Source organism: Rhinoderma darwinii, chromosome 1, assembly GCF_050947455.1.
Source record: "Rhinoderma darwinii isolate aRhiDar2 chromosome 1, aRhiDar2.hap1, whole genome shotgun sequence".
Taxonomy (NCBI): domain Eukaryota; kingdom Metazoa; phylum Chordata; class Amphibia; order Anura; family Rhinodermatidae; genus Rhinoderma; species Rhinoderma darwinii.
The window spans coordinates 379,658,930-379,678,612 of record NC_134687.1 but is presented as its reverse complement, the minus strand read 5'-3'; the positions used below and the strand labels follow the sequence as shown (position 1 = coordinate 379,678,612).

The window sequence follows — 19,683 nt, the reverse complement described above, 5'->3', positions numbered from 1 at the left end:
AACCGCAGGTATACTAATGTTGCGTCTTTTGATGCGTTTTTAGGTGTGTTTTTTACATTTTGATGTGGAAATAGGTGCGGTTTTATGCTGCACATTTTGGTGCGCTTTTCTGTAAAACTAGTCAGATACAATTCACAAGTGGAAACGCAGGATAAATTGACATGCTGCGGGTTTTAAAATACGCACCGCAGGTCAATTTACGTGCAGAAAAAATCTGCAATGTGTAGATGAGATTTCTTGAAATCTCATTTAGGCTGGGTTCACACGACCTATTTTCAGACGTAAACGAGGCGTATTATGCCTCGTTTTACGCCTGAAAATACGGCTACAATACGTCGGCAAACATCTGCCCATTCATTTGAATGGGTTTGCCGACGTACTGTGCCGACGACCTGTAATTTACGCATCGTCGTTTGACAGCTGTCAAACGACGACGCGTAAAATGACTGCCTCGGCAAAGAAGTGCAGGACACTTCTTTGGATGTAATTTGAGCCGTTTTTCATTGAATTCAATGAAGAACAGCTCTAAATTACGGCCGTGAATGACGCCTCGCAAAATGCGAGGACGAGCAATTACGTCTGAAATTATGGAGCTGTTTTCTCCTGAAAACAGCTCTGTAATTTCAGACGTAACGGAGGCTGCCGTGTGAACATACCCTTACTTTGCTGGTACTGTATTACGTGCGGATTTGCCGCATGAAATTCTGCACTGCAAATCCGCACATAATATGCAACGTGTGAATTCAGCCTTAAGCTTTCAAAAGCATCCTGAGTACCCACCTCTTCAGAAAAGCTCACAACCTGCAATAACATTACAACCTGTGATGTCTCTACTACATGACTGTATGAGCAGCGCCTGCCCGCCCCTGCTGTCTCTTTTGCCTTTCCCTCATAGAGTGGAAGCCCTCGATGGCAGGGCCTGTTTGGTAAACTTGCTTGTTTTTATCACTTGCTATGTATTTAAACCCATCTGTATTTTATTGGAACTAAAAATAACAATAATAATAATAATAACAAGAATAATAGTTATAGGGCATTTGTGACAAACATTTTGACGTTCACTTGGTAGGATAAGATTCAATAGGTTTTCCGTGTACATTATATAAATGATTCGAACTGAATCATTTTTGTAGAACTAGGGAACTCTACACATTTTCTTGTGAAAAGCATGACATTAGGCTTCTATTTGAGATGTAATATATATATATATATATATATATATATATATATATATATAAAATATCCTAATTTACATATAAATACATGTTCTTGTAGTAATAGTTTTGCTATAATAGAATCGCAATGCAAAAAAAAAAAGAAAGACCTATTCCCATTCTGACTTGTTCAAGTAAATATTCATAGCAAAATGTGGATTAACCAATAAAGCTTTTGATATTGTAATTATATCCCAAACCCGGCATATGGCCCAATGTGGACGAGTCTGTAAATGGAAGATAATGGGCAGAAAGTTATTTATCATATTCACAGTTCTCAACCTCTACAGAATCTATTAATCTCAATGTAGATATGCAATGCAAGTCACGACTAGCAGTTCTAGTACACTGACACCCATAGTCAAGAAGGGAATGAAAATGAGTTTTTATGTTCAATTGCACAAATTAGGCTATTAGGAACAATTAGATATGATAAGTCCTATAAAAGTCAGTTTAAACCAGTAGCACATTACAAAACATAACAATTTATATAAGAAATCGAGCGAATGGTGTGCAGCTAACATATAAAATAACAGGAGCTAAGGTGCAGAAAGATTAATCCTATTTCGAAAGTATGTTATACCTAATAAAAGAACCCATTTTACCAGGAACGTACTGCTCTACTAGGGTTTTTCCAATCATGCACAATTTAATTCACTTTAATAATCAGTTATGTATTCATTCCACCTAAAAGGGTATTCCTTTTGGAACACATAGGGTTAAATAGAGTAAGCACTAGATGTGCTCAGACTTGGCAATGTAGACTTTAATATTTGGTCCCTCAATACTTTTCTAGGCTGTGTGTGGAGGAGGGTATTTGTTTGTTGATAAGTGTCCACTTGTATAAGGACACAACCAAGGACTGATCTCTGTGCACATATAGCTGCCCATACACTAGAGATTTGGGACTGCCAAATAGACCAAAGTAGACCATTTCCTGCCGACCGCCTTCATGATACGAACAAGCGTGACAGATGTTGACCAAAGATACATGTCTATGGAAAAGTTTTTCTGTTGTGGTGGATTTTTTCCAGTGAAGTCCTTGGAAATGTATTAATGGCCAACAACAGATCTCCATCCAATCAGTGGAAGACAAGGCCAGGCCACAGATCAAGTCAGAAATTCATCAACAATTTGTAGTTTGGTTTTTAAAGTAAAACGTAGTGCAGGTAAACCTCTAACCGGGCACTTTATAATCTCTTTTCCGATTGGGCCACTATGTCACGTGACCTGCACTTCTGAATCCTACAGCATCTGCTGTGTGGACCAGAAGTCCCTCCCTTTTTGCATTACTATGGGACTCACATTGAGCCTCTTAGGGTATGTGCACACACACTAATTACGTCCGTAATTGACGGACGTATTTCGGCCGCAAGTCCCGGACCAAACACAGTGCAGGGAGCCGGGCTCCTAGCATCATACTTATGTACGATGCTAGAAGTCCCTGCCTCGCTGCAGGACAACTGTCCCGTACTGTAAACATGATTACAGTACGGGACAGTTGTCCTGCAGCGAGGCAGGGACTCCTAGCATCGTACATAAGTATGATGCTAGGAGCCCGGCTCCCTGCACTGTGTTCGGTCCGGGACTTGCGGCCGAAATACGTCCGTCCATTACGGACGTAATTAGTGTGTGTGCACATACCCTTAAAGGAATACAGAGAGAAAGTGACTCCCAGTCCACACAGCGGATGCTGTAGGATTCAGGGTGTCAGAGTGCAGGTCACATGACATAATGGCCTAATAAAAACGAAGATTATAAAGCATGCGGTAATAGGTTTACCTGCACTGCCTTTTTACCAGGTGTACTTTACAAACCATAGGTAAAGATTAAACATTATCCCGGAGTGCTGCTTTAACTTACAAGAACCTTCACAGACTAGGTGTGAACGACAGATCACTAATGTATGGACAGCATGCTTAAAGGCGATCTACACCTTTGGAAGGCAATTCTTTTTTTCATTAAGTAAATGTATTTTGTGTTTTTAAGCAGCTCTCAAATTAACTTTTCTTTAACCCCTTCCCGCCGCAGCCCTTTTTCAGATTTTCATTTTCGTTTTTTCCTCCCCACCTTCCAAAAGCAATAACTTCTTTATTTTTCCGTCGATATAGTCCTATGAGGGCTTGATTTTTGTGGGACGAGTTGTAGTTTTTCGTAGCACCATTTATTTTGCCATATAATGTACTAGGAAACGGGGAAAAAAATATTTGTGGGGTAGAAAATTAAAAAAAACAGCGATTCCTCCATGTTTTTTTGCGCGCCGTTTTTATTGAATTCACTGTGCAATTAAAACCACATGTTAAACTTTATTCCGTGGGTCAATACGACTACAGCGATAGAAAATTATATATAGTTTTTTCTATATTTCTTCTTTTACAAGTAAAAAACCAAAGTGTAAAAACTAAAATTTATTTTGTGTCTCCAAATTCAGAAAGCCATAACTTTTAAGTGGTATGAGGGCTTATTTTTTGCGGGATAAGCTGTCGTTTTTAATAATACCATTTTGGTGTACATGTGATGGTTTGATCACTTTTTATTTCATTTTTTGTGGGAGATGAGGTGACCAAAAAAATAGAAATTCTGGCGTTTACAATTTATTTTTTTACTGCGTTCACCGTGCGGGTTAAATAATGATATATTGGAATAGTTCAGACTTTTACGGACGCCGCGATACCAATTATGTTTATTTTATTTTTTTTACTATGCTCTAGGGGGAAAAGGTTTTTTTTGTAACTTTTAATTTAATTTTTTTAACACAATAAAAAAAAAGTTATTTAACTCATTTTTACTTTTTTTTATTAGTCCCCCTAGGGGACTTCAACCAGCGATCGTTAGATCGCTTGCACGATACACTGCAATACTAGTGTATTGCAGTATATTGTGATTCATTAACCCCCCAGGCAGCCATAGCAACCATCACCCCCCCCGCGATTGCGTTGCGGGCGGCGCGATGAGCTGAAAGAGGAGGTCGCCCCCCTCTTTCTAACGATTTAAATGCTGCGGTCCCTATTGACCGCAGCATTTAACGAGTTAAACGAACGGGATCGCGCTCGAGTGTGATGCCGCTCGTTACCCTGAAGTGTCGGCTGTAACAAACTGCAGACACCGGCATCGTATGGAGCGGGCTCACGGATACGTATGGATACGTCAAATGTCGGGAAGGGGTTAAAATAGTTTGTACTAGTTACGATACAGCTTCTATGTATCCTGTATAGACAGCAGCTATATCGTTCTCTCTCAGCCGATTTAGTCAGATCAGCTGAACTGACGGCTCGGCTGAGAACATGTGTCCTGCGTGTCTCTGACACACACAATCCATCTAATATCAATCACATCTATCTTTATAACTTAGATGTGATAGTTATTAGGAGGATCCTGTGTGTCACAGACACGCAGGACCTCATCTCAGCCAAACCATCAGTTCAGCTGAAGTGACGGAAATTGGCTGAGACAGAACGATACAGCTTCTGTGTATGCAGCATACATAGAAGCTGTATCTTAAAAATTAAAAAAACATTTTTATTAAAAGTTTGAAAGTTGCTTAAAAACATAAAATACATTTAAAGGGGCTCTGTCACCACATTATAAGTGGCATATATTGTACATAATGTGATCAGCGCTGTAATGTAGATTACAGCAGTGGTTTTTATTTAAAAAAGCTATCAATTTTGACTGAGTTATGATCTATTTTAGCTTTATGCAAATGACTTTCTTAATGGACAACTGGGCGTGTTTTTACTTTTTGGCCAAGTGGGCGTTGTGGAGAGGAGTGTATGACGCTGACCAATCAGTGACCAATCAGCGTCATACACTTCTCTCCATTCATGTACTCGGACATCGTGATCTGTCACTTACTCACACATTAACGTCACTGAAGTGTCTTGAGAGTGAATAGACATCACCTCCAGCCAGGACGTGATGTCTGTTCACACTCCCGACACTTCGGTAACGTTTGTGTGGGACTTACAGCACAGCACATCGAGATCATGCTGTGCTGTTATTTACAGCGTGATCTCACAAAATCATGCTTGCTGTCATTAAGTAAAAAAAACAAAAACGTTTTTAGAAGCTGTGAGGTTGAGAATGTTAAAATTGATATAACTGTGGAGCATTGCAGTCGGAGCTTTTACACTCTAGTTCACAATTTATCAGGTTTCTGTACAAATGTAAAAGGATTAAATATCTGTAAATTGAAGACTACAGACATACATCAGGCCTTTGCAGTAACAATTTTAATGTACCTAAAAGGGCAGCACTGTGCCTCAGTGGTTAGCACTATTGCCTTGCAGCGCTGGGGTCCGTGTTTGCGTCGGTTTCTTCCCACACTCCAAAGACTTATCAATAGGGAATTTAGATTGTGAGCCCCAATGGGGACAGTACGTAAGGACCTCTGTACAGCGCTGCAGAATATGTTGGTGCTATATAAGTAACAGAAATGTTTTTGGTCTCCAGGAAACTTTGTGAAATGTGCTATTTTCTTCTACTTTTCTGTGAAATATTCTGGATTATTAGACAGTCATAGAAGAGTATATCAAATTTACTTATAAGGGAAGAGAGCATCATGAAAGGCCAAAACAAAATACAAAAATTGTGTTTCATTCATGACTTTTTTTTTTACAGTTATGTACATTTAATTCCTTTAAGTTCCATAAGTGCACATACCTAAGTATGCCCTGGAAACAGGGAGAATGGATCGGGCTATCTACCCATATGAAGACATGGAGCCGACAGAATTGGTGGTCATCCCTGTTACATGATCAAAGAGAGGTCCAAGGGCTGCCAAAAATAGTTCTCGGCAGCCCAATAGAAATGGATGGAGCACTGGCCGAGCATGCGCAGTACAGCTCCATTCATATCGGGCTCCCAGGAACGACAAGGTAAGCCAGTTCTTGTGATTGGTGGGGGTCCAAGCAGTCGAACCCCCACTGAACAGATATTGATTATGGGAAAACCCCTTTAATGTCTATGTGTATTAGAGGTTTGATGGGTGAAGGGTTGAATGGCATAGATCCAAGGTTTCTCAGATCCCCACTACCGAGAGAGTGGCTGCAAGTGACAGCTGCACTACCACTCCTGAATTGTGAACTCTCGCTTTATATATAAATTTACCATTTTATTATTTCCACTGCTCATATATTTACTACATACTGTAACAGTTGTTTAACTATCACTCAAGGATATGCATGACTAATACTTACTTAGCTTCTAGTGCAAGGGCTATGATTCCAGCAGCCATGGGTGCTGATGCTGAGGTTCCAGTGTGACTGTCTGTACAACGCTGCCGAAGATCTGTGGTGATCTGGAACATAAGGTTTTTTGTATTTTTATTTCTTCACAAACTAAAAGGATTACATATAGAAATTCTCCTATACGGTTATTCACACTGGTGGCATTTCTTACATTCTTACAGTATCCATAACGTATAGGATGGATCTGTTCTTTTATTTGTTTCATCAGTTATGCAATCCACCCACATCTTTTTCCCTGGAAAGATTTGCACAGTTGTACTAAGTATATTATTTTATAGCAAATTTGATCCAAACTTTAGTAATCTCTTCATCCAGTCAATGCAGAATAGGTGGTTGATGATGGAATTCTTAACAATCCTGAGACCCCAAAAATAATCAGTAGTAACTTTACAAACATTATTTATTTTGTATACCATTTCTCAATTCTCTGAACGTAAAGAAAAGTTATTTTCTGGTTGATATAACTACGTCAATGGAAATAAATCAATTGCTATTGTAATTGTGTTTCTCTTATTTTTGTTTTTATAAATGCTCATGCACACAGGCGTATTACAGCTCCATACACCTCCAATTTGCACAGAGCAATAATACGGCACCCACACCACTTTGTGTCATACTGAACCTCCTTATGCCACTGATATCTACAGAGTTGTCAATTAAGCAAAAATATTTAATCACAAATTCCATTGGATGCTGTATTTTTGAGCATTGCTTTTAGGAGAGAACATGTCTTTAATATGGTGTTGCACTACTGAACTAAAGGGATTCTTTGTGCTACCAATTAGACCACATGCATATGGCTCTGCCATATTTATGAGGCCTAGGTCATGAGGCCTAAGGAAAAAATCTTCATGCACTACACTTTACACAGTAAGATTCTAGTATACCAGTATATCTAGTATAGACTGGAGGAGTGCATTTTTTATGTGTACATATATACATGAGCCTGGACGTAGCCATGACAACCAGAATGAAAACATCTACTGTTTGCACTGCTAGCTGCAGTCAGAGAACTAGATGTGCCGATAAGTACAAAACACATACAAGGTTTATATCATAAAGTTAACACTTTTATTATTTTTTGATTAGAAAAAGGTTAATTTAGGGTCTGCATAATTACAGGAATAGAAGCAAATTACCAGTTGCTGTAGAACACAGACTATTAGTAACTCACTTCTATTTTGAAACAGTTGGTTGCAAACTTGGGCAGACAATGTGAGTAGAGGTCACCATACCTCCCAATTTTTTGGATGCTTAAATAGCTTTATGGTTCATTTCGTGTATACGGCTAAATAGTTTTTCATTTACACATTACCACAAAAATAATCAAAATATAGACACTTTTAAAGCGGTTGTCTAGTTTAGAAAACCCTTTTATATACACTGTACTCTATTAGGGAATTATGAGTTATCCAAGAAAGGCGGAGGAATTCTCATCTCTTGTCCTGAATGTAGGGTGGTTACAAAGAGTGTCTCTTGCTCTGGAGGACCTGACCTACCCTGCATTACACAGACAATCCGTTCATGTGACTGGGCACTGTGTAAAGTTTAGTTTCCCCTGTGGTGGTGCTGCAGGGTAATGTAACACTTGCTACCAGGTTTCCCCACAGATTACAGCTGATTGCAAGGGGTTCCCAGCAAGGGGACACTTTGTGATCAGCTTATTGTCAGGGGACCATTTTAACAAGTAGAGATTGTCCAAAGGAATCAAATGTACTCAGGAACTATACAGATTCTGTCTGAAGCAATCTGGTAGATTTATTAATTTAATTATATTTATCACGCCAAAAACAGGGATAAATAGAAGGACAGAAACTCAAATGTGGGAACTGACTTTCCAAAGGATGGAAACTTGGGAAGTATTGTGGTCAATGAGAAGGTTCTTAGGTCCAAACCTAAGCCACACATATAGATAAAGTTGTTTTTTCCATACAGTCAGAATATGCAATAAAATTTGGTGTTATTGTTTTATGAGTTGTAGAAGTGAATACATTTTTAAATTTAAATTGTATTAAGTCACTATATTTTGCTTAGTGGTCTGCTAGTGTGTATTGGGCAGTGTGTAACCCAGAAAATCCCCAGATTACACTTGGAATAGACTATTATTATTTGTATTATGAAGCCTGGCAGCCATATGAATAGCATTTCCCTCATGTGACACACCAACTATCTAGAGATAGAGAGGAATATTTGTTGTGATTGTTCTAGCATACAGGAAAAAAAAAATAAAAAAAAATATGTGTTCTGATGACATACCATATTAACTCATTGTATATACTGGCTGAGTGTCCCTTTAGTCATTCCTTGGAAGGCAGTTAAATGGCCTCATCCTCTATCCGATTCCCACAAGCACAATTTCCCTTAAAATTTATTTTAGGTCGCAACCTATTTTGTCCTTTTCCTATTGTGTAACTTACCAAATATTGTATATAACGCACAATTGTAACTGCTATATAAATCCAATTGAGCAATGCCCCCTCCTGTGTTCAATATCCGTGATTCAGATCCAGTAAATCATTTTGAAACATTACTATATAGGCTTCTTGAGAAGTAAATGGTTTATTTTAAACACCTTTTTCTGGTACATTTAGCTTTCCTGTCAGTGCCAGAACATCTGTATTCAGATCACAGAAAGCTTAGAACAAATCCAATATTATTGTTTTTGTAACAACACTTCCGTAGTTAATTTGGAACATAATTGTATTTTTCTTTCGGTAAACATGGCAAGAGTGTCGCAGAGCCAGCTGGTGTGAAGTGGGGGCAGAGTTTGTTTTCATAGCCTCTTTTCATGGAGTTGTGTAATCTTTTATCAGGCATGTGTGGTTGAACAGTCTTTCAACCCCATGAATATGTGTGTGTGTGTGGTGATGTGTATATCTTGTGTGCATGTATATGGGGTAACAAATCACATCCAGTAAAATCTTGTCCAAACAATGGAAAGTCAGATGGGCTACTCCCATCATTTATGACTATCCAAACCATCACCAATTCTCAATGTCATCACCACCAGTCAAGTATCTACTGTACTGTACATTCACTCCCTGTGTTAGTCTTCTTGTAAAATGAAATTCATGATTTGCGACATATTAAAATGATAGTATATCTCTATTGTTTGATTTACAAAATAAGACCTGAAGACGTGCTATTGTTTCTTATTCTTATTCTTGTTCCTCGTGTCCTATTCTCTGACAAGAATTTAAAATATAGAAATTTGTAACACATTCTCCTCCTTTCCATACTACAGATTTTCTTTTCATTGCATTTTAATGACAATGATAACATACATTTAAATGCACTGATCTTGACCACCTCCACATGGGAAGATGCCACACCAACTGGGTGACCCATGAGACAATTGACCATCCATGTAGTACCAAGAAGACCTCAAGGAGAGGCGCATACATTGTGAAAATCATCCTTTACTTTTTCAAGACAAATGTGAAAGAGAACCTACGTTTTCAATCAGACCAGAGGAAGAGTTAAGCCAGCAAATGTATCCAAGAATGAGTTATTAACTATGTACTAATTCCTTGTGTCAACCCTCAATATTAGAAGACTGAGTCTATCCTCATGATAAATATGTCTCTAGGATAACCCTTTACATAGACTTTTATTGAAAGAAGGGCAGCGCGGAAAAGATGAGGCAGGCTTAAAGCAAATATGCGCATTACAAACAGCACTATATATTGTGAGTGTCGTTTACATAAGCTATAAATATACATATACATTAAGAAGGACATTTATGAGGAAAGATTATATTTTGTTAGATTGATATTCCATAATCTAGAGCCATAATCTTTCTATTGAGTCCGTACACCACTACATCAGCTTTCCGAGAAAATCCTAGCAGAAACGAAGCGGCTCAGCACTCACAGTAGCGCTTCTGCTGCTCAGTTTTAGCGATTGGTAGGGGTCTCAGTGCTCGGACACCAACCAATCAAAACTTTTGACATGTTACTATGAGATAGGAATGGAGAAGCGATGATCCAGCGCATATATGTTTAAAATGAAACGATGTTTCCATTTTATTCCAAAACTAAAAACAGAAGTTAGCTTCCAGGTACAGGGAAATAAATCGTTGATGTTGCCTACGCGTTTCAGATGTATACTACGTCCTTCCTCATGGCTTGTCACTATGAGATGTCAGAAGTTTGTTGAACGTTTAGTTAGGCCTCATGCACACGACCGTAGCCATGTGCACGTCCTTGATTTTCTCGGTCGGCCGGGGGAGATTCATTGACTTGAATGGCAAAAATATTGCACTATTGGGTAATGCTATTCTTTCTGAAAAAAGGCTAACTGATGCCAACAGATGGTATATGCTATCAGAAAAATCTGTTTTGATGTGAGTGATAACAATCTCTGTACAGCGCTGCGAAGTATGTTGGTGCTATAAGCTAACAAAAATAAATACATTATACAGTTTTTATTACTGGCCACTGAAACTGTAACGTGATGAAAATGTAACACTATTCTGCTTTCTTTTCATATAAATATTTTTAAGAATTGATGTAGGGAATTGGGAGATTCCTTCTGCCAGACTATCAGAAATAACCATTTATTAGTCTTTGGAGTATACCAGTAAAACATCTGCACTTTGATTTATACTTTTTCATTCTTGGCTACTGGAGAGCAAATGGATAATACCTAGAGAAAGCTCCCTTACTAGAAAATCCATCAAAGGGAAGCTGTTGACAGGAGTTGGGGTGTTTAAGCATAATTACCAGAGAGATCTAAAACAAGGCTTTCAGCCACAAAGCATTCACTTTCGCAGAGGTCTTCCATCTATCTTAAGAAGGAAATAAGAAGGGCATAAGACCACCAACGGGCAGGAAAACTTCAATAGCTGACATGATGTTCCAAATTCAATACCATGCTGGGACAGGCTCATTAATCACAACATGCTAGGAAGGATTGTCGGTATTAGGAAGCCAACATGTGCAGGGGAAGTAATATGCATTACGGCTTGTCAAACACTGATATTTACTTTCAGATCAAAAGTACATATCCTACATATATACTCAAGTGATACTTTAAGCTTGACCGTAGAAAAATATAAACAGCCCGTATTAGAAGACACCCACTCGGATATGTTATATTTCATGATATAAACATGACCTTAGAAACACTGTTATTTTTGTTAAGCCCCATTTATATTACAAGCTGGTTTTGTTTCTACTTGAGAAAAGCCTGTTATCTGTCACGTTGTCATAGAAAATACTTCAGACTGCCTATATTAAATGAGGTCTGTCACCAGGTTTTTCTCTCCCAAGCCGCTTACACCACTGCTATGGTATTATGAAAAGCATTGCCCACAAACCTTTATACGATGTCTTGGTTCTTTCAAAACACTAAGGCTATGTGCACAAGCACGAGTAAAAACGGCTGAAGATTACAGAGCATTACAGGGCATTTTCAGCCGTTTCTGAAGCAGAAAATGTTTTTAGAGAATTTTTTTGAAAAGTTTTTGGAGCTGTTTTTCAATTTAAAAAAAAACAGCTAAAAAAAAAATGCATAGTCTGAACTAAACGCTGTTTTTCACATTGATTACAATGGGAAGGTGTTTGTCGGCGTTTCAGTAGCGTTTTTCAAGGCGTATTTTGAGGCTTTATGCCCCGAAATACGGCTGAAAACACTGCATGTGAACATACCCTAAAAATGAATTTTAATGCTGCTAAGCGCCGTATACTAATTAGCCATATAGAGCCCTTCCTAGCAGGAAGGCTCTATTCACACGACAGGATCCGAGTGTCGGCCGATAAAAACGGCCGTTTTGGACCGTTTTTCCCGGCCGTCTTGCATCCGTTCCGATTCCGTTCCGGGCCGTGTTGCCGTTTTTAACGGCCGATTTTGACCCGTTTTGCATCCGTTTTTTTCCTTGTCCATTTTAAAATCGGATGAATTTCATTTGTAAATTTTTTGCCATACACTTCCCTCTGTAGATAATGCCAGACATTGCCCTCTGTAGATACTGCCACAGCCCACCTGTAGGTAGTGCCACACAGCCCCCTGTAGATAGTGCCATACAGCCCCCTGTAGATAGTGCCACGCAGCCCCCTGTAGGTAATGCCACACAGCCCCTTGTAGGTAGTGCCACACAGCCCCCTGTAGGTAGTGCCACACAGCCCCCTGTAGGTAGTGCCACACAGCCCCCTGTAGGTAGTGCCACACAGCCCCCTGTAGGTAGTGCCACACAGCCCCCTGTAGGTAATGCCACACAGCCCCTGTACGCTACGCTGTTTCCGTAACTGCCATAGTAGTGTATCACATTTACAGAGGCAGCGTAGCATGCGAGTTACGCTATTTACGTAACTACCATTCAGTTCTATGGGACTTACGAAAACAGTGTAGCTCAGCTATTTTCTTATTAATGGTCAGAAATCATCGGGGATTAGGGGGCCCCGTTCTAGAGATAGATCTGGGACCCGCACCTATCTGACATTTATGACATATCCTGTGGATATACCATAAATGTCCTTGATGGCAAAACCCCTTTAAGTCACCTGACCTCACTTCATGCATTTAGGACAGGTCCTATGTCTACACTACAGCTAAATTTCTACATTTAGGCCTCAGCTAAGTTTCTAAATTTTAGGTCAGGAGCAGGAGAGCAGCAGATGGAGCCAAGTACTGTCATTTACTATTAGTGAATGAGGATGCGGCGGTCTGAGTGAGGAAGTCAGTGCATGCCAGCCCGGAAGTGGACCAGTCCAGTCACTTGACCTGAGTCACCTGACCTCACGTCAGGTGACTTAGGTCAGGTGACTAGACTGGTCCACTCCCGGGCCAGCACGCACCGGCCTTAGATAGACCGCCGCCATACTTGGCTCCGTCCGCCCTCCTGCTGCTCCTAAATGTGAGTAGGGCGGACTGTGCCGGCCCGGGACTGGTCCACGCTCGGGCCGGCATGCGCCAACCTCACTCAGACCGCCACTGCCACCATACTTGGCTCTGTCATCCCTCCTCCTGCCTCTAAATGTGAGTGAGTAGGGCGGACTGAGCCAAGTAGCGAATGACGCGGCGGCAGTGTGGTCTGAGTGAGGTCGTGCCAGACCAAATAAGGCCCGCATGCTGGCCGTTCCCCACCCTTATTACAAAGGAAAGTGGGCAATGCTTTTCACAATACCATACTATTGGCGAAAGCAGGTTGAGAGTGCAAAAAACTGGTAACACCCTCCTTTTAAAACTCACTTAAAATACTGGGTTTCCTTAAGGAGGTTTACGGAAACAGTCATGTGAGAGCGCTCGGCTGTTTACGTAACTCCAATAGAATTGTATGCAGTAGCAGTACGCATGATCAACTGCCACCCTATATAAACTCCCCCTCACCCGCTGGCGAGGAGGAATGGGAGCTTAGGACTTTACTAGTGATCAGTGTGAAGGTCCTACAATGGGGCCCACAGCTATCTTACAGGATAGGCGATAAAAGTTTATTATGTGAAATTTTCTTTAAGGAGACATAAGAAGAAGGTGGGGAAACTTTAGGCAATGCTTCTTAGGAAAATATAGTTATACAAAAATATTGATCTGGGCTGATGAAGGCCAATAGACCAAAGCAGATCCATAGTCTATGCTTAGTTGATTCCTAAGTTTTGTCTTAAAACTCTTACTGAGATAAGATATTGACTGAGCTACCTACCGATGACCTTGCAAAGAAATTCCTTCTAGAGGAATTTAATTTGTCTATATTAAACTGAAAATTACTATCATTAGTCGCATCAATAACAATGTGTACTGAGGAGTAGAAGACCACTACTGGTCCTATCTGGTCTAATGAAATAGTGAGATTCCTAACAGCAAGTATGGAATTGAGGATTACAAATCTACCACCGGTTAAATCTGCCCTCATAAAAGCATGTAAGACTGTGCTTCAGAGTAGAGCTACTGGTCACATCTCTAACTCTCCAAAACTAAGGTATACTGCTGAAGAGCAGAAGACTACCACTGGTGACATTTGCACTCATGAGCGAGAGGGACTCTAAATGACAAAGCTGAACGGAGAAGGAGAAAACTACCACTGGCCACAGCTTTCCTCATAAAAGGGAGCCATACCCATTAACAAAGCTGTACTGAGAATTAGACTCCCTCTGGTCACATTGGCCCCTAGTAAAGAGAAATTACATACCACTTTCCTGTCGTATGATTCCCCGCTGCTGTATGTTGTAGCCAATGTTGAGGCGCATTCTTCTAGATACCACGGCTTCTTGCCACTCTCTGTCGTACTGCTGATTGAAATCGTATATATACTATTGGTATACCCATCACATGAGCAATGATCTCGACTTCTACCACCATTGCCAGATGCCCAGACAAAAATTGAGCCATAGCCTCTTCTCCCCTACAAAAGAGAAATGCAGCAGGAATTAAAGATAAAGCAATTTAGAAAATACAATGTACAAACATAGGCTACAAATATGGTATTGTCGTTATATATCACAATTCACAGAGTGTCATTTGTAACAATGGCTTAGATTTAATTTCTATTTAAGATGAAGAATTAAGCTGTTTGTATAAGATGACATTCATATGGTTCAGAGCTTGGTTTGACAGATATTTCATTATGGGTTCTGATAAAAATACAATATATACATTTGAACTTTTATGGGCAATGAATTGCATTCATTTATATCTTCTTTAGCTTTCAACAAACAAAAATGCTACATCAATGTTTTGTGAATTGATAATGCTCAGCTATTTATTTAAAGCCAGCTGTTGAAATCTACTGATGTACATAAAACAGAAGAGATTATCCAAACAGGATACTGAGTTCTGAAAGTGAATGAAAGAGAAAGGCAGCAAAAGAAGATTTGAAAATCTCAGTGGTGCTTAAATCTTCGTCAGACTACACTGTAATGGAATTCTCTACTATTAATACGACTATAACTCTATGTTAAAGGACTTAAAGAAACACTCCCGCAAAATCTCTCCCCCCACGCCCCTCCGTTTGTAAACTTGATCTGGTGAAAGGTAGTGACATTTTTTTTTCTCACTAGGCGCTTTACTTTAAAGTTAGCCGCTCCATTTCAGACCAGCGTTTGGTCACTTGACCAACACTCTGACTTGAATCCTACAGCGTCTGCTGTGTGGACTAAAAGTCAGTCTCTCTATGCAAGTCTATGAGAGTCTCCATGTGAGTATCATAGGCTTGGATAGAGAGACTGTCATCCTAAGCGTTTCCGATTCTCTGCTCAGGGATTCTGCCATTGTGACGCTCCTGACATCACTGTCCATATATGGGCAGTGATGTCATGGGCTTCATCAGAGTAGGAGTCCCCGGCCAGGAGTGAATCCTAAAGGGAGGAAAGTATAAAAGAAAGAAAGACTTCTACTTGTCCTCTTTCTTTGTATTTATTTCTTGTCTTGGCTAAACAAGATGCATAAAAAATTACTATGTGTTAACCTGGCCTTAGGGATTAATACAACAGATCAAATATTTCAATGACAGCAGTGTACAAGGCCCTCTCTGTCACTGAAAACCCAAACAAAACTAATAATCAATTCAAATGGATGGACAGAGCCCTGGACTATACTAGAATTAACAGCATAGGTTGTACATTCCCTTTTTACTGGGGATGGAGGAACCCCCACAAAGAATGACGTAGTATAATTTTATTGAACTGCATTTGTCCTTGATAAAGAAGAGCACATTTTTAATCGAGCTTTTGGCAAATTCTGAATCATTACACAATTCTCCTGTCATTTGGTTTCATTGGGTGAATCAATGGCAAGTTTGAGATTTTCTCTTGGCAAATGTTATTGTTTTGTATGTACTTGCAAATCTCTGAATCGGCTGCTACCTTAGCATTGAGTTCTACTAGTTTCAGAGAGCGGTAATGACAAAATTTTAATTTTGACTTGGCATATGGCTAAACTCACTTGGTAACTTACTAAAACATTATTCATTTTCTTAACTAAATGTTTTATTTCAATAGATACATTTTCAAATCATGACCGTGGATGTTGGGGCTTATGTAAAGCATATAGCACATCAGTGCTCAGCAAAGTCCAAGGAAGAGATCAAAAATCAGTATACAGAAATTTAAAAAAAAATAAAAAAATTCTAGAAGAACGCTTTTCACTAAAGTATGTGTATCTACTGGTGACTTAACAAATACTGGGACTCAACTTGTAAAAGCCACTTAAAAATACATTTATTGAAATGACAGAATGAGGAGGTGGTCTGTGTTTGGAGAGTACACTAGTGAACCAGGTGCACATCCAAGTGGCAGTGTAAATGTTTACATAAGGTTATAGTGGTTAATCATGGTTGTGTTTGTCTTTACTCACACAATACTGGCTGATCAAAGGACCTAAACATGATTTATTGTGGTCATAAAAACGTGATTTTTGTGCAATTTTTTAATTTTTTTCCATTATGATATTAAAAGATAAAGATAGGTCAGTAAACAAATTTGGAATTGTTTAATTAAATGTTACATACTAGAGGTTCTATTCTTCAGAAGATCTGGAATGTAATATGTTCTATTATCAATTTATTTTTATTGACACAAATGAAGATGGACAAATAATGCAGAAAATGTATTCCTTTTCTTTCATAATTTCATAAGTGTGATGTTAAAAATTATAGTGCCCCCAAATAAAAATGTTACTATAGTTACTATACTTTATTATTATTATATTATTTATTTTGTATATAATCAGAGTCTTCCACTACAATTTTCTTCTTCTAGTGGTGGCAACAGGAAGCAGAAATTTTTACAAATATATGTGGAACACAGGGAGACAAAGAAATGGTCCTCTGTACTAAAGAAATAGAACATGATGCATATTAGAACACAAATCCAATTTTTTTATGATGTTGGAGTAAAAAACAAATAAAAAAAGGATTCATTTTTTATATCTTTTGTTCATCTCCTCACATCTGGGGCAATTTATACGGCCGCAAATCACGGATGGCTTCCATGTACAGTTTTAATGGACCAATGAATAGAATGGCCAAGACTGATCCGCATACACGGACAGGAATAGGACGTGTTCTATAATTTGCAGAAAGGACACACGGATCTACGAAAGTAACGGAAGTGTGCATGGCCCCATAGAAATGAATGGGTCAGTGTGCTATCCGTTAAAAAAACGGATAGCACTCTGAAGAAAATCACGGAAGTGTGCTTGAGGCCTAACAGTTGATCCCTGTAGCCACCTGTTAACAGTTGTCCGGCTACTACAACCCCTGGTGATCCACTATGATCACTGGAGAAAACTCTGTGCAACAGCTTAATGGTCACATCGCAGTCCTTCATATAGAGAGCTGCTCTTTGTAGCAGTTCTCGGCTCTGGTTTGTAGAAAGGGGTCCCCACTATTTATAGTCCTGCTGGGTCATAAAATATTCAGTTCTGCTAAAACAGTATAAGTTTTAAGCACTGATTTTCAAGGGCAGCTGAGCCTATATAAGTCATTGTGACGGAATTTGACAGGTCACATGATCAATTTTAGCCAATTGGCATATAAATAAGTGCGAATAATTTTTTTTAACTTTCTGTATGTTTTATATTGCACGGATAACATTTTCACGAAAAAATGCTTTTTTATATTGGTTCGTTCAGTCAATGCCAACACAATTTATTGAAAAAGAAAAAGCTTTTTGTGCTGTAGAAAAATATTAAATTCATGTGTTCAAAAAAAGATGAATGGGTCAGCAAGAACTGAATTTTAAGCAGAACAGAAAAGAGCTAAAAGAGATATTATGCTGTCAGTAACACTGTTCTAGAAAATGTGTGACCACGGGTTATGTAACAAGTCATTTTAGGATGAATAAACCAGTATTCATCTTTTACTAATAACTGATTAGTTTATTTCAGGTCTTCATGAACTATTACAACTTCTTGGAAAGAATGATTAGCTTATAGTAACTGACTATTCGGGAGTTTTTTTCTGACGACTTTCGTGGCTTGCTCCATTGGAGGCCATATTACCTAGGTATTCTCCCCTAGAACCATTTCTTCTAAGGGAGAATACCTACGTAATAAGGCGCCATACCGAGCACCATGCGGATGCCCTGCTGTACCGGCTCTCTGCACATGGCTCTGCCGTATCCATGGAGTCTTGCACTGATGGCTCTATTTAAATGATGCTTCTGTTCTAGATAAATATGGAATTGTCATGAAGTCCAGTAATTCCATGGAGAAGTGAAATATTGGTGTGTAATTATTCTGGTACAAGAATATAAACTGTGATATACACATCTGAATTGGTTGAATCCTCATACACAAATTTCAAAAGATAAGAAAATAATTGATTTTTTTTATTACTCTTCAAGGTATTATGTGTGGGCTTTAGCTCAGATAGATGAAATGCCAGCAAATGACTAGAACAATAAAGGAAACTGCTAGACTACAGATTTTTAATAACGCTGCCAAAGAAAAATACTTGGCATCAGCGATGAAGCACGGGTTACAACTGTGATAGTGTGAGTCACATTAATGAAATTGAGAAACACAGCTTTGCCTTCAGTATATTTGTGCCAACCATTATCATTACTGCAAAACCATGCTACTACAGTAATAATAACTACATTCCCTGTCTGCAGCCACTAAGACTTGTCCCCACTCTGGAGAACTCTCACTACACCTCCACTACATTGATGACATTTGGTGACTTTTATGGGTTTTATCTATATAAAGTTTACTCATCTTATAACCAATAATATACTTTGGGGGATATTTGCTAATACTTGTGTACTGCTGAGAGGTACGTCAGTCAGGAATTGAGCTACGCCTGTTTAAAAACCGCATGCGGTCAACAGCATGCGGTCTCTGTAATGCTGCAGTTCTGTTGCGTTTTTCTACGCACAAAGTTTACGGACATAGTTTTCACTGGTGATGTAGTTTGTTAGGTGCTTCCTGTATATAGTTCATTACAATGCATTGCAGAACTGTTAGGGTAAGGCCACGCGGTGCGTCGTTGACGCGGTTCTGTTGCGTTTGAAAACCGCATGCCGTCACCTGCATGCTTTTTTTGTCTCTGTAAGGCCAGATTCACACGAGCGTGTGCGTTTTGCGTGCGCAAAAGGTCCATAACAGCTCTGTGTGTCATAAGCATATGATGCGTGGCTGCATGATTTTCGCGCAGCCGCCATCATTATGACACTCTGTTTGTATGTTTGTAAACAGAAAAGCACATGGTGCTTTTCTGTTTTCATTCATAGTTTTGACTACTGTAGCGCACATCACGTGCGTCACACGGAAGTGCGTCCATGTGC

At 39.2% G+C, this 19,683-nt stretch overlaps 1 protein-coding gene across 3 annotated transcripts in view; it reads right to left on the bottom strand.

Moving 5' to 3' along the window:
* Positions 1-19,683, bottom strand: part of PCSK5 (proprotein convertase subtilisin/kexin type 5) — a 448,720-nt gene that overhangs the window by 265,871 nt on the left and 163,166 nt on the right. For all 3 annotated transcript variants that reach the window (XM_075828207.1, XM_075828203.1, XM_075828198.1), the window contains exons 8-9: positions 14,589-14,801; positions 6,413-6,513 (exon numbers count right to left, since the gene is read on the bottom strand). In XM_075828207.1, the coding sequence (XP_075684322.1) occupies positions 6,413-6,513; positions 14,589-14,801 (314 nt within the window). The remainder of the gene's footprint in view (positions 1-6,412; positions 6,514-14,588; positions 14,802-19,683) is intronic.